The sequence below is a fragment of the Anas acuta genome, chromosome 2 (assembly GCF_963932015.1).
Source record: "Anas acuta chromosome 2, bAnaAcu1.1, whole genome shotgun sequence".
Taxonomy (NCBI): Eukaryota; Metazoa; Chordata; class Aves; order Anseriformes; family Anatidae; genus Anas; species Anas acuta.
Genome location: NC_088980.1, coordinates 99,945,078 through 99,961,429, shown reverse-complemented (window position 1 = coordinate 99,961,429; position 16,352 = coordinate 99,945,078). Strand labels below are relative to the sequence as shown.

Sequence of the window (16,352 nt, the reverse complement as noted above, 5' to 3'; positions counted from 1 at the left end):
ATCTGTTATTTCTGTCTTCTGGCACAGGCTTTAAATGAATAGACAGTGTTTCTGAAGTTACTTTTGAAATGCATCGAGATTTAAAAACAAACTGCGCTACAAATTGGTTTGTGGTGCCTGCATCCATATGATGAGATAGGTTATGTTCTTTTTGACGCGTGTTCCAGGATTCAAGCATCTGTGCGTGCTCCATAAAAAGAATCGCAGAAGTGCAAATTTTTTTTTGTGATTGTCCTTTCCCTTCTTCCTTTTGTTGTCACTGTTTTCATTTCAAACACCCTTTTTCTCAAATAAATAGACACAGAACCTGTTACTTGCCTAAAGCATTTTATTACTGTAAATTGTATACTGGTTTCTACAGGTAACTTAACATAAATCTTCTAGCAAATTTATTTTAAGTTATTCCTTTTTACACAACATGGCGATGGTCCATGGCACTGGTGCTGAGAAGCTGGTTTGTACTGCATTGCAGTCCTGCAACTTCTCAATCTTCTTTAACCTTAAAACAATTACTTTAGGAGTCAGAGTAAATATTTTTGTTAATCACAAAGTGTTCCCTGTTATCATGCTGAGGGTACCAGCATACCTTACAACAGAGGAGAAGCATTTTGGTGTTCTCAGGAAGGAGAAGTGGAACAGAGGAGCCCTATTTGAAATTCTCATGTATCATCTCCCAGTAAATCTAACCTTTGCTTATGAAGCTAAACTTAATTTTTGCTGACAGTCTGCTGCAAGGCTGGCTGCTGCAGGCTTGTAGAATAACAAGAGATGAAAATTGAGCCTGACTGAGCATTATTCTCAGTCTTGGTCTGCTTCCGTACAGCTATGTGAAAAAGATTTACTTGCCCTCGACGGATTTGATTTCCAACAGTGAAACACATGCTATGCACAACAGGTTTCTTTGGTGATTTCTCTCATTTGATTCAGCAGAAATGTTTCACTTCTTCTCATTTTCAGTGACTTGCTATGCATTGATTTGCTCAGTTATTTTTGTTTGCTTGTTTTCTTCTCACTGTTCATCAGGGCCTGCAAGCTGGTATGTAGTTTATTTTTTCCTGTATCTTCTCAGCTGTTACCAGTATACTTTGTTATCAGATGCCTGCTTAAAAGAGATTGATGGGAGATGACACTTGCGCCACTCACAGTAAGCATGGAGCAGGTAACAGTGTGCACTGTTCCCTTTTGGGGTGCTGGTTCCTTGCCGGGTGCTGAGAGGTTCAGCAGCAGTGGCTGCTGCCCTGTCTGTCACCCACCCCATCCTACAGGGTCCCCCTTCCACCAGCAGTGCTGCTCTGGCAGTGCCCAACTGCTGCTGAGCGGTTGCAGTTTTGGCCAGCTGCCCGTGTGTCAGCCAGTGCCGACTTCATTTTGCCATGCCAGGTGAATGTGCCTGCAGCTGCCAAGGAGCAGACAAGCAGCCCAGCCTGCCACCCTGTGCAAGGGTGATGTGACTTTGGCAAGGACGGTCGCTGTTAGTGGCTGGCTTTGGCTATTGCAGTTATGCGATTATTGTAGTTACGAGGCTGTATGTACACAGATGAACTGGAATACAAAGATGCCATTTAACACTCCGCAGTTACTCCCCAGAGGAAAGCTACCAATCAGATAGAAATATTCCCTTCTGCAACCAAATATGGGAAAGAAGAAAGAACAGGACTTAGTGCGAGCAGGCATGGATTAAGTTTTAAAAAAAGAAAAAAAAGTCCAGATGTCAAGGGACATCCTTTTCCAACAGAGGCAAGCAGAGTCAAGGTACTACTAGGATTTCTTACAGGGTTCTGTTGCTGGTTATGCATAAAGTTAATTCCACTGGTCATGGTGAAGAAAAAGCACGTAGTGCTCAGTTTTCATTATTACTTTACCCTACTTTTCTGATTTTTACCAAAGGCATACCTTGCTTATTCTTTGTTAGAAATTAGGGTTTCTCTGTGTAATACCTGTTTGGTTATAATGGCCTTTAGAGAAGCAAGCAGAACTTTCCTTAGATGTTCAAATCTTAGAAGGTAGAAGTTTAAATTGGTGGTGAATAGTATCTACTTGCTGTTCAGGTTTTTGACTTGTTAACTTAAAAACAGAGGTGTTAAGTATTGAAAAAAGTACAAAATATGGCAGATGATTTCTATCTCTTCTTTACCTTGCTCCAGTTTTATATGAAGGTGTGCACCTGAGCTTCTTCATAGTCAAGAGAAGATCAGGTATACAGGAGAGGATAAGATGGACTTTTATAAATTTCACCCTCCTGTGTTAAGACAGCATTCATCCATTACCAACCAAGTTACCACTAAAACCTGTTTTGTTGCTTTCAAGGTAGTCTGAACTTTCAACATATGAGTACGCAAAATGGAATTTACATTACTTCATTTAAAGACTCCTCATATTAAAGAATAATATAAATATAGGAATTTACTTGAAGCTCAGGGGAGGGCAAAACCTCACCATCCTCAGTAAACTAATGGCAAGTCTAGTCAGAAAGCTGAAAGCTGCCATGTCATTTATATGTTCAAGAGTCATAGTGTTTGAAGTAGGTATTTAATCTCCCTGCTTAACGAATATTTTATATGTATGTAGCTTCTGTGACTGAAACTAGAAATAGATGGAAGGAAATATCTTGAGTTTCTTTGAGCTTTATATTACTGGTGTGAAGAAATAAATTCCAACACTACAAAGATTTAGTTATTAAAGTAAAAGGAATGGGAAGTGTATGTAGAACAATTTCCTAGTAATTTACATCAATGCGTTTGGAATTCCAGAATAAGTATAGATATCTGGATATTTCCAAAATACATCTCTTGCAATCTGTGTTACCTTAAGATGCTGCTGCCGAGACACCCTGCCAAATAATGTATGAATATATTTTAGCAAGAGTTTGGATGACAGTGAGGGAGCACTTTCATATTTCTGCAGAAAATAAGACTAGGTTCCACCAGCTGACTAAAATGAAAATGCAGTGGCTGTTATGCTCAGAAATGCAGAAGCTTTTGTTGCATTTTGCTTAAAAGTATCTTTACTTTATGTAAAATATATATTTATATACTTTACAATATATAAGTATTGTTAATAATGTAATAAATTATAATATAGTATTTTTGAGTCATGTGCTATGATTCTGTGGAAGAGAAACACCTTGTAGTAGTAGTAGTACAAAATTTACAGTTAATTCTAGCTTTTGTGTTTTCTTTATAAGCTGAATTCTTTTCTACAGAACAGCAAAAACAGAATTAACAACTCTGTAGTACTGCACAAAAGCTGGAAAATAAGTTTCTAGATGTTTTCAAACATGAATTTTGATTTAAGGTACATCTAAAATATTAAGTTTTAAACTTCAGATATTACTCAATGTTTAACGTCACAGAACTATAAAATAGCTCAGTTTGAAAGGGATGTGGGGACATCTCAAGTCCAGTGTCCTCTCAGTGCTGAGATCAGACAAGGCTTCTTTGGGCTTTATGTGGTTGGATCACGGAAACCTACGAGGTGGAGATTACACAACTCTGGGGAATGTGTTCTGCTGCCTGACAATTCTCATGGTGAAAAAGCTTTTCCTATATGAAGCTGGAACTTGTAAATTTCGAGATACATATTTTTCATGATTGTTCCTCCACTGTCTATGTTATTCTCTTCACATCAGCTCCATGCACAGTTACGCCAAATGTTCTGAAGCAAGATGTGCTTAACTTGAAGTTGTAAATGATGCAAGTTTTACTGTGACTCAGTATAAAGAGTAAAGATTATTATGTATTCTGATTGCCAGACTCTTCAGGAATCTTGTAGCTATGGGTGCAAAACAAAAATAATTAACATCAAGTTTAATGCTCAACTGTTTCCCTTTATGGAAATAAATAAGCAGATTAACATTTCTTTTAGGGAAGTGTAAGTTACCTGAAGCAGCATTGATTAATAGTCTAAAGCCATGTATTGTGATGGTATTTTTAATAAAAACCTTTTTGTGACAATTCTTTGCTCAGTACTGAGTTGCTGTGTATTTCTAATATGATGGGCTTTGTCACAGCTCTTAAAAGTTAATGCTGTTTTATTTTGATAGTAGTGTGTTCTGACAGCGTTTTTCGTGGTATTTGTCTTGGGAAATGAGTGTACCTAACCTGGAAGTGTGGAACAGATAAGAAATGAATAAAGGCCATATAAATATAAATAATCACTTTTGGTTAGTATACTTTTGCATACAATGCATTAAGATAGGTAGGTATTTGACTGTAATTCATTGCAACCATTTTGTAGCATCAGACTGAAACTCCTCTGAAATGTTTTGAATATTCCAATTAGATTTGCACCGACTGGTATTTTTAGCTTTCATAACTTTTCATAAATCCAGCGCCACTGTAATAACAATGTGATCATATGACTGCCTCTTCAGATAAGCATCCTGTAAAGCTTTTGGCTTTAAGTCTGTTCATTAGTAGTTCATGTTTGTGACTATATGTGTTTTTTGTCGCTTTAATATGAGGCATTCAAACTTAGTTTTGATTATTTTTATTAGGAGAAAAGGGACCATGGTACTTGCCAGATAGTAATCTAGTTGTCCTGACACTTCTTGTCAGGAGGCCTGTGTTTAATCAATCTGCATAGTTTTAAGGATTCAGAGATGAATTTGGGATGAAAGTTAATAAGCCAAAATTTTATTCTGACTCTTCAATCTGTGTTAACATTTCATTCTCTTCCTGAATCTGATTAATGTTCTTCTGCTTTAAATCGCAGTGTTCCAAGTATTTCTGCTTACAGTCATCAAGCTTTGGAATTGCATTAACATCCTTCAGAGTCTTTTTATAGTTACAAATACCTGCCAGAAGACTTTCCAGAGGTGTCTGTAGTTAGGCTTTTTAAATGCACTGTACAGCAGATGGCACTGGAAGAGCACATCTGTGGGAGACTTCATTGGTGCCATAACTCTTATAAAATGCTAGTGAAGCTGTTGCAGTGCTAAGAGTTGTGATGAAATTCAGCAGCTCATTTTAATGTATTCCAGGAAGGAATGCATGCTGAGCTCTTCTGTTTCAGCTCTTATAGATGCAGACAATGAAAAATTTTATACTTGCAAGTACATGAGTGTATCTTATATTGAGGACTGTTTATAAAGTGTGTTTAAACACATTATGTAATGCAGAATCACTGTGTTTTTTTGTTGTCACTTCTTAAAGTATATGCAAAGGAGAGCATCTGGATTGATTGGATTATTTGACTTCACAGAATTTCTGCTTTTTCCTGTCTTAAATAAAAAAATATGTAAGAGATGTCGCAATGTACAGTGATTCCCATTTATATAAGACTTACTTAGAGGCTTGCTCTCACCTGTAGGTGTGTTCCATTTGCTTCAGAGAACTTTAACCAGGCCGGTCATTCACTATATTTTATGGTCTTTTCCTGGATGAATGGGCTGGACTTCTGTGTATATGCATATTATATCTGGTTTATATTTGACCCACAAGTTCTTATTATTCTTTATATGAAATGAAACACTACTTGTATACTTGTAACAAGCATTTAGATGGTCAGACATTTTGCTTGATTAAAAATACTGGCTGGTAAGGTAGGCTGACAGATACAGAACACTTTCTTCTCAAGCATACTCAGTAGTCACTCTCAAACTGCAACATTTACATTTCTGCATATATGCTGCTATAGAGATTTATCTGTTGAGTTTATTTTTGGATACTGGATACATTTGTAAGAACACATTTAGATACAGATAGACTAGTATGTGATAAAAACGCGTTCTTTCAAATGATTCATATTTTTGTCTAGTTATGGCTAAACCTAAAGAAATAGGTTCTTTTAGCCAATTTTTTAAACAGTTCTAATTCTCCAGAACCACTCCAATCAAAAAAATTGGTGAATTGGACAGCCATGTTCCCTCTCTAGTCAGCAATGTGATTGTTCTTTTATTTTCCCCTTGCTTAGAAGGCAGATTTGACTTTGTTTTTTACTTGCTTTTTCAGGGTTAGGAATTGCAAACAGTTTGATATATTTCCCACAAGGATGTGGGAGTGAGCGTATTTCATAAAATGGAAATAATTTCAAATTGTGGATGTCAGTCAGAAACAGTTTGAGAACAACGTGGATTTTAAAAGTGGGGTTAATGTGAGGCTTCCAAGACTTCTGATGTTGCATACACAAGGGCACTTCATCAAATGAAGACATCTGTGACTTAACTCCATCAGTTTAGGAACTGAATAAAATCCCAAAGTTATATATTTTTTTTTTACTCATATAACTAAGTGAATGTATAAAATAAGATGAAAAGAGTACTGTAAATTGCAAAGATGCCAAAATCCAAGTGGTTTAGGAGTAGAAGGTCAACAAGGCATTTCAAGTTTGCTTTTAATTGACATGTAACTCTATCTGCATATGTAGCTTTTTGTTAATTACTGTATGTTTATTAGTTCTGATACCCCAGCTTTCAGGCATACAAAAAATCTGAGATGTTCGGTGTATTTGTGGTGTTTTGACCCTGCTGGACAGCTGAACTCCTTCATACTGCTCTCTCACTCCCAAGGAGCAGGAGGAGAAAATGTGGTGGAAAAAAATCAAGGGCGGAGATAAGGAGAGGGAGATTGCTCACCAGTTACTGTCTTGAGCAAAACAGACTCAGCATAGGGAGTTCAGTGTAACTTATTGCCTACCACTAGCAGACTAGAGCAGTACGAAATCAAAATCCAACTAAAATCTTTCCTCCCCTCATCCACCCTCTTCTATCTCCTCCTCCTGAGCTGTGCAAGGAAATGGGGAATGGGGGCTGCGGTAGTCCCTAATGCTTTGTCTCAGCCGCACCTTCATGGTCACTTTTCTGCCCTTGCTCCAGCATGGGTCTCCAACACAGGGTCCATCCCCCAGGAGCAAACTGCTCCAGCACGGGTCCCCCATGGGCAGCAGCTCCCCCTCCAGACCCCCTGCTCCTGCGGGGGCTCCTCTCCACGGGCTGCAGCTGCGGCCCGGGGCCTGCTCCTGTGGGGGCTCTCCATGGGCCGCAGCCTCCTCCAGGCCACATCCACCTGCTCCACCGGGGGCTCCTCCACCCACGGGGGGGCTGCAGCGTGGAGATCTGCTCCATGGGGGACCCATGGGCTGCAGGGGGACAGCCTGCTCCACCGGGGGCCTCTCCACAGGCCACAGGAGAGCTGCTGCTCTGTGCCTGGAGCACCTCCTGTCCTCCTACTACAATGACCTTGGGGTCTGCAGGGCTGCTTCTCACGCCTCACTCTACCAGCTGCTGCTGTCCAGCAGTTTTTTTTTTTTTTCCCATCCTTAAATCTGCTCTCTAGGAGGCCCAACCAGTGTTTCTCACAGGCTCATCTGTGGCCAAGCGGCAGGTCCCTTTGGAGCTGACTGAAACTGTCAGCCTTTTTCTAATTTCTAACATGGGGCAGCTGCTGGATTCTTCTCACAGAGGCCACCCCTGCAGCCCGCTGCTACCAAAGCCTTGCCACTTAAACCCAATAAAGTATTCTACTCGTGTTTGTTTTTCAGTACTTTCATAATTTCTAGTTCTTCCAAACATATGAAGCTCATATTAAACAGGTATTTTAAAACATGAAATTTCATGGTTCTGCATGTATCCATCTTAAGAAAATGAAAATTAGTGTCCTGCTCTCTGGAAATACGTATTCATATCACTATATTCCCTTTGAATTTTGTAACAGAAATGTTTTTTAAGGTATCAGGACTCCTCATAACCTAAGAGTTTTGTTACAATGTTGAAAATAAGTAGTAGTGAACTTCTAATAAAGTACTGGTCTTTTTTTTTTGTTTGTTTGTTTTTAATTTAAGATTCTATTGCTTTATAGCAAGGATTGATTCTTAGTCCCTTGTTTGTTTGTTTCCTAAACAAGCTTCTGTGATTTTTTTATCTGGTGGCATGTAAATTAGTTTACAGGCAAAAAGGAAAACGTTTAGTACTCCCCATTGAAAGAAAGTAAAGGAGATGTAGTGCCGTTTAGCTTGGTAATCAAAAAGGAAGTGGGATGAACTGCAGATATTCCAAAGATGGACTAGGGGAATGTCAGAGGTTATGGCTGAGACGGAACAGGTTTCCGAAGCACAGTTGGTGGAGAGGACAAGGATACAAATCCACGTTAATCAAGCTTTTGTATTTCTGCAGTTTATGAGAACAGTGGTCAGCACCCTAGCAGCAGGCCTTTATTTTTTTATTTTTTTTTTCCCAAGGTGTTTTGAAGTTCAGAATCCTTAGATTCCCTTCATTGTCTTTGTTTAGTTTTGGATATGATCCTTTAGCCTTTGTGTTCTTAAGGTCCACAGAAGTTGGGCTGGATCAGAATAGTAATCAGTGGACTGCTGCTTGAGTGTACTAATCATTTCCCTTACATTTTTTAACACAGTTTTTGAACAGTTACTTGAGAAAAAACACGTTCAGTTGATTAAAAATGTTTCTGTTCATTTTACTGTGTTCCTGTGTTGTGTGTATTGTGATATCATGAGAGAAGTGGGAAGTGCACATCTCTTGCTCTATCCCCTAGAGTGCAAATACGTTTTTTTCTTTTTTTTTTTTTTTTTTTTTTTTTTTGAATAATTCTTGGTCTCTTCCAGCTTGCCATACGTTGCCCAGAGGCAGGCTTACTGTTGCAGTTTGTTTTGTTTGTAAAGGTATTTCTGCCATGGAAGTAGAGAATAACTTCCCGCTCTCTTCTCTTTCCCTTGTTGTTCTTCTGTTGTTCTTCCCTTCTCTGTGCAGAGCTGCTTGCTTTGATAGGTCTGAGCAACACCAAAGAAAAACAAGCTGAAAAATCAAGTTCAGGGGTGGGACAGGGGGGTACATGACTCTAGAAGATGCCAGGTTGTCTGGGATACAGTTATCTGGGACTTGAAGAGATTTGTCCACGTAACCTTAGCAGAAGTACTAGAGAAAGAAAAACAGCGGTAGTATAACTAGGCAAGGCAAGCCAGTGATGTGGCTTCCTTCATGTCTAAAACAAAATTTGGAAATAATTTTTCTTTCATAGAGGTTTAGGAGGGGACTTCCATTGTTTGCTCTAAATATATGTTATTTTGCTGTTTATTTCCCTCAGTTTTCTTTGACTAGAGTTAATTTTTTTATAATTATGTATGATAATCGCTCAGCTGTCCTGTGTAAAGAATGTATGACCATGGCTGATCACAGTTTTACCTGAACGTAGAAAACATGTTGGGTAGAGTATCTTAGTTTTATGTTTTCTAGTTATTTTTGTGGGGGCTTTTTTAGATGCCTTCTGAAAAAGAGGGGTGTTTCTTTGCTTGGAAGTTTTGGATACGTGCATTAAATATATGTGCATGTGACGTGTGTGTATTAAAAATAGTATAGTAAAAGCTGAATAAATTGTGTAGATCAAGGCTCTAGTAGCACATTCACTTTTTAAGCCTCATTGATTTCCAAGTCAGCTCTCTATATTTACTTTTATTCGATGCTCATTACTTAAGTACTTCAATTTTTGTTTTGTTTGGAGGAAAAAGAAAACACCCTTATGGGTAATTTTTCAAATATTTCTTTTGTGAAGTTAATTGTATTTTATTTGCTTCCAGGAAATGGCTCTTGAAGTTAAATGAGGCTGGATAAAACACGTAAATGAAGCAGAAGCTGCTCTGCATGTGTTAGGGCTATATCACCACGAGCACTGCTGATCAGCCAGACTTGGTAACTTGTCATAATGAAGAAAATTAGTCTCAAAACAATTCGCAAGTCCTTTAACTTAAATAAAAGTAAAGATGAAAGTGACTTTGTAGTGGTTCAGCAGCCATCGTTAAGTGAATTTGGAAAAGATGACTCCTTGTTTGGCAGCTGCTATGGTAAAGATTTGGCTAGCTGTGAAGTCAATAGTGAAGATGAAAAAGGAGGCAAAAATAGATCAAAAAGTGAAAGCTTAATGGGTACGTTAAAAAGGAGGCTTTCAGCAAAACAAAAGCAGAAAGGCAAAGGCAGCACACCATCTGTAAGCTCTGCAGATGATGACACCTTTTCTTCCTCATCTGCTCCAATAACCTTCAAAGATGTGCGAGCTCAAAGACCTCTGAGATCCACTTCCCTCCGTAATCACCATTACAGTCCAACTCCGTGGCCCCTTCGACCTACAAATTCAGAAGAGACTTGCATCAAAATGGAAGTCAAAGTCAAGGCTTTGGTCCATTCTTCTAATCCAAGCCCAGCACTGAATGGCGTTCGAAAGGACTTCCATGACTTGCAGTCAGATAACGTGTTCCAGGAACAAAACAATGCATTAAAAAATACGGAATCTCAGAATGGGGACTTGCATCTTCATATTGATGAACATGTGCCTGTAGTTATTGGATTAATGCCTCAGGACTACATTCAGTATACTGTGCCTTTAGATGAGGGAATGTATCCTTTGGAAGGATCACGTAGTTACTGTCTGGATAGTTCCTCACCCATGGAAGTTTCAACTGTTTCTTCTCAGGTGGGGGGAAACTCTTTCCATGAAGAAGAGAGTCAAGTGGATCAGGATGTAGTCGTTGCACCAGACATCTTTGTGGACCAGGCGGTGAATGGTTTGTTGATTGGTACCACAGGAGTCATGTTGCAAAGCCCAAGAGTTAATCACAGCGATGTCCCTCCACTCTCACCTTTGCTACCTCCAATGCAGAATAATCAAATCCAAAGGAACTTTAATGGATTGAATGGCACAGATGCCCATGTGGCTGAAAGTATGCGCTGCCATTTGAATTTTGATCCTAACACTGCCCCTGGAGTTGGAAGAGTTTATGATTCTGTACAGAACAGTGGCCCTATGGTTGTGACAAGTCTAACGGAAGAACTGAAAAAACTTGCAAAACAAGGGTGGTACTGGGGCCCCATTACGCGTTGGGAGGCAGAGGGAAAATTAGCTAATGTGCCTGATGGCTCGTTTCTTGTTCGAGATAGTTCTGATGATCGTTACCTTTTAAGTTTGAGTTTTCGTTCACACGGAAAAACACTTCACACTAGAATTGAACATTCAAACGGTAGGTTTAGCTTTTATGAACAACCAGATGTGGAGGGGCATACATCTATAGTTGATCTAATTGAACATTCAATCAGGGACTCTGAAAATGGAGCTTTCTGCTATTCGAGATCCCGATTGCCTGGATCTGCAACTTATCCAGTGAGACTAACAAATCCAGTATCTCGGTTTATGCAGGTGCGTTCTTTACAATACCTGTGTCGTTTTGTAATACGTCAGTACACCAGAATAGACCTGATTCAGAAACTGCCTTTGCCAAACAAAATGAAGGATTATTTACAGGAAAAGCACTACTGAAAGCTTATGGGAATCTTGCATCTTGCACTTTGGGAACAACAACAACAAAAAGAGATTGAATTACAGTTTACAGACTTTCATTATTATCAAAATCTTTTGCTGCCATAACAATTTCATTTTTTGTGTGTTAAAGAAAATTAATGCATTTGGATTTATGTTTGTTTTTGGGTTTTTGTGTATTTTGGGGGGCTTTTTTTTTTTTTTTTTGAAAAGAATGATCTCAAGTTTATTTTTAGAAGTGTGAAATAGCTATCTTTCATCAATGTGCAGATTAATCACAATGTGAATGATCAAATTCTCCTTAATTTCCCCCAAGTCCTTTGCTGCTATCCACTGTGATTTTTATGCATTGAAAGCACATTTCATGTGTATTCAACCATAAGTAAAAGTCAAATGAAACTTGTTGAATGGATTTTTTTTTCTTTAAAATAACCAGTTTGAAAAAGAGGATCATGGATAAAAACATATAGGTATTCTAAACTAAAGAATTTACATCTATGCTAACAATGATTTCCTAGTATCCTAATTATAAATTTCTATAGAGATATGCCCTAATGTAGAATTTAAAGAGTTGTGGGATAAGAACATGGTTATGCAGCATATCTTTCAAAACAAACAAAGAAACCACAAAACCAACAAAAATAACTACAACAACAAAAGTAAAACAAAAACACCTTTCTCTTAAGCCTTGTATTGTCTGTACACTACTCTGTGTTTGAGAAGGTTGGTTCAGCTTTCTTATTGTCTCAGTATTTTGTCCTTCTAAAAATGGCCTTTAAAAGAGAAGTCTGTGAGAGTCAGTGCTTTGCACCTGTAAGAAAATTGCAGTATCATTGCAACTGCAGGATCATGTCAAATATTACCATGCCATCAGTTAAATAAATGAACACCTGCCAGGTACTCTCTTTGTCATTTTCCTTCCTGCCTCCCCTTGAGAAGAAGAAGAAAAAGAAGGGAAAATTGAAAATAAATAAAAAGGGGGGAACAAAAACAAAACAAAAAAGCCTGAATTTGTAGGAAGACTCTAGGAATTATTATTATGGAAATACAAATTACTAAGCCATTTCAAGGATTGGGGAAAACTTCTAATAGGAGGATTTCTACAATTTATTCAAAATACTTGGGATTTCAGTATTTTCAATTTTTCTGCATTTTTTCACTTCTGAAATGCAGCAATACACTAATGTCCTTTGGATCCTTTATTCCTTTTTGGATCTTCTTTGGGGAGGAAGGAATAGGACTAATGATATTTTGGATGGAAGATGCTTAAAATGAATCTCCAATTCTCATAGTCTCTGAAATTATGGGGAAGAGAGGTTTGGATTGACTGTAGAAAGTGTTTCAGTTAACTGTTGTGAAATACGTTTTGACATATGAAATATTGAAACAAGTAAATGTTTATGATATCTGTCAAAGATTTTGGCATTTGAAAAGCTTACAGTTATTCTGACCTTCAGGAAAAAAAAAAAAAAAGACTTTTATTTGGGAGTACAGGTAATATTTTCTTCATGCAAGGTTAATCCATGTCATTTTTTTTCCCCTCTCCATGATTCTGTCCCTTTTATGATTTACTAGTCGTTACTACCTTGCTAACTGGCATGGGAGGAAGGCTTACTCTGCCTTCCTCTGCCCCTGGATTTGTGTTTTAGAATGTCATCTTCCAAATCTGTGGTAGGAGCTGCTAGTTAGTAAATGTCAGTATAAAAAGGGCTGTTGATACAGCTTTCTTATTTAGGTCATTTTATTCTCTTTGTTTTTTATTTTCTAGCCTTTTGTCCCCTAAGTGAGTGTTAGTAACGAATACAGTATTGCTGCAAGGTGGTGCAATAGCACTACATCTTGGGTTGCCTGAATTGATAGACAAAATTTATATTTTTTTAATTTATTTTTTGACCATAATGTTTAGCAAAAAATAAAAAAAAAATCAAAGGTAGATAAAGGCTGCCTTTGCTTTTAAGGGAGGGAGAATAAGGATTTCTTTAGTCTGATAAAGTTTTAAACTTAAAAGAAAAAAAAAGTAGAACTGTCTATATATGTAATTTGTTGGCTCTGCCATTGAGATACATGTATGCAAGTGTGAATTCTGTTTTCTTTTTTCCCCTCTATTGACCCCCCCCCCCCCGCCCCGGTGAATCAGAATCACTAACTTTATTCAAAAAAGGCACAATAATCTATAGTATGGTACAGTGTTCTGATTCTGTCTGTGGGGAGGAAAATTAGAATCATTTTTATAGATTTCAGACTCATACTTGGAAGAAAACCTCTGGCATTTTCTTCACTTTAAAAATTCTTTCCCTGTACAAGCTGGAGGGCCTATGCATTCTACAGAATCTTTGAAAGATTACAGTATATTAAATATTTTCTTTGCTATTTAATACCATTATTGAATGCATTAAACTTATACTATGCCACTTGCATTAATTTAATTTAGCAGTTACTGTATTGAAAAAGAAATATTTGAAGGTATAATATCCCAGTTTTATTGCTGAATTGAAAAACATGTAAGAACACATGCTAAATTTCTTGCCCATGCCTTTACAAATTTGTTTGTTCACTCATTACACGTTATTGCTTTTTGAAACTGTAGTTCAGCTATCTAGTTCTTGAATTGCCTTCCTTGCTGTGTTCTTCATTTGTGAACTTAATCAGGTCAACTTAGCATTGTCATCTCCCCCACCGCCCCCAGTAAAGCTTCCACAAAAGGAACACTTTAAAGTAGTGGAGGCCTAGGATGTGAGAACCATATAGCACTTTGATAAAAAATGGTGGTGATATTTCTACTAAGCTTGAAATACTTTAAATCAATAGTAAGTAGACAAAAATACTTATTTTTACAGGTTTCATTATTCAAAATCCCTCTGTATGTTTTATACTGAGGTAACTGGCCAGCCAGGAGAAAGAACCCGGAAAAAATGACTTTGAAAGCATTAAGGATACTTACAATTTCTTACAATAATGATTAATATAGAAGAAACACAGTAACGTTTAGTTATGAGACAATTTAGAAGTATTCAGAGAAAACATAAATGTTGTGTTAACTTTGGCTTCATAAAAATTAGTGAAACAAAGTGTCCTCAGTAAACAAAAAGGAAAGTAATTGAAGATATTTTGGGAACTTTTGGAAGTACATGTAGGTACACTAGGAAAAAAAAACAAAAAGGAAAATAATTGAAGATATTCTGGGAGCCTTTGGAAGTAGATACACTAGGAAAAAAGTTAACTGACTATAATCCTTACAGAGTAGAAAAATGACTATTTAATCAGCACAACAGTTTAAGGGTTCAGAAGGTATGCTTTTTATACAATTAAATTGTGAAACAATGTTTTTCCAAATGAGACTTTGAAATAAAACTTTTTTGAGCATCTGAAATAATTGAAGTTATTGATAACATTTCTGTTTTACCAATTAATTTGAAAAGTAAAACAACACCTTTGGACATATAGAAATAAATTTGCACATTTTTTTTTTTGTAGGTCAGTGTTATAAACAACTGAAAGTGATTTGTATTCTTTGATCTATTTGAAGGATATAGCACTTATCCTACTGTTGACATAGTGAATGCCATCTTTTGATAAAAATGTTTTTCTGTCAGAAGGATCAGAAATGCAATTATTAGTTAAACTCTGTTCTCCGATGAGCTGACTTCACATATTTTTTAAAGCCAATTTCTTTCTATGAATATTGACTGCTGGGCTAAGTGCAGTAATCTGTGCAGTTTTTTCTTGTGATGCATTTCATCTGTGTGAATACTGGAATTATAACTTTAAAACAGCATACCAGCAATATATGGGCTATGATTGTTGAGAAGTATTTCTCTGTTACTGAACTTTCAATTTCTGAGCTAAGCTATGGATAAATTTCATTTCTTTCAATCTTTTTATGACTGCAAAGAATAAAAACTAAAAGCATTCTTTTTAAATAAAAAATGGACAAGATGGTAGTTCATAATATTGGAAATGTGGCATCAATGTGTCTGGAAAACTCTAAATTCTACAAAGATGATGAAAAATTCTTAAAGAATTTTCTGTGACTACGTGTTGGGTTAAAGAATTTTTATAGTGATGATGATGGAGTGCCATGAAGTTAATACTTGCAATCCAGATTGCTGTAGTTTACACTTTTCTCTGTTTCAGACCTGGTGTGTGCTATTTGTACTCAGCACGCCACAGAGTGAATTATCCAAAGTCCATTGATTTTAATGTGTTTTGATTTGTAAACAAAATTATAGTAATTTCTTGCACATTTTTGAAAAATAATTGTATAAGGATTTATGTATCTGCTTCTGGATACAGTGTGTAAATAAAAATTTCATTCACAAGAAGATTTGTGGAGTGTTCTATAACTGAATTAAGTTCTAAAACAAAACAAAACAAAACAAAACAAAAAAAAAAACATCACTGAAAGACAATGTAGAATTTGGGCATCTTACGTACAAATTTAGATTTTGTTGGTTATAATTTAAACTGTTCCATATGTTCTTACCCCAGTTGATTGACTTTTCAAAACAAACTATTTCTATATACTAATTGTATTAATGCTTACTTTACAAAGCAAGAAGAAAATTTGCCAGAACACAATTTTTAAAAGATCAGCATGTATAATGTAACTTTTTGATGTATTTTTTTCTTAAAAAACAAACAAACAAACAAACAACAAACAATATAGAATTCATAAAAGAAGTCTCCTTTTCCTCCAGATGTATGTCAAAGGTAATATTGCCTTCCTGTATGTTTTGAATTAGAATATAGTTCTTATTTAATTCCAAAATAAGAAATAATATATGGTGTTGATCTTCAAATATTCACTTGATGCTTTTTAGATTCTAAAATTTGATTCTTGGATTTTAAACAAGGAGTGACATTTTAAAATCCAAAAAATAATACAAATAAACCAGAAGATCAAGTGTTATGAATTTGTATGTTATGAAGGACTTTCACAGTTGCATATATGTTTTTAAAACAAACAAAAATACCGTGGTAGCAAGTAATTATTGTTCATATTGTCCACAGCTGGTAACGTACTTTTTGAGTATTCTGTCACTTAGGTCCTAAACCCAAATCCAGTAATAACCAGTTTTTGCCATCAAAGGGAAGACT

At 36.6% G+C, this 16,352-nt stretch overlaps 1 protein-coding gene across 3 annotated transcripts in view; it reads left to right on the top strand.

Annotated features, from left to right (window-relative positions):
- SOCS6 (suppressor of cytokine signaling 6) overlaps positions 1–15,577 on the top strand; it is a 31,310-nt gene extending 15,733 nt beyond the window's left edge. For all 3 annotated transcript variants that reach the window (XM_068671376.1, XM_068671377.1, XM_068671378.1), the window contains exon 2: positions 9,526–15,577. In XM_068671376.1, coding sequence (XP_068527477.1) covers positions 9,651–11,255 — 1,605 coding nt within the window. In that variant the 5' untranslated portion in view covers positions 9,526–9,650 and the 3' untranslated portion in view covers positions 11,256–15,577. The remainder of the gene's footprint in view (positions 1–9,525) is intronic.
- The last annotated feature ends 775 nt before the right edge of the window (positions 15,578–16,352 follow it).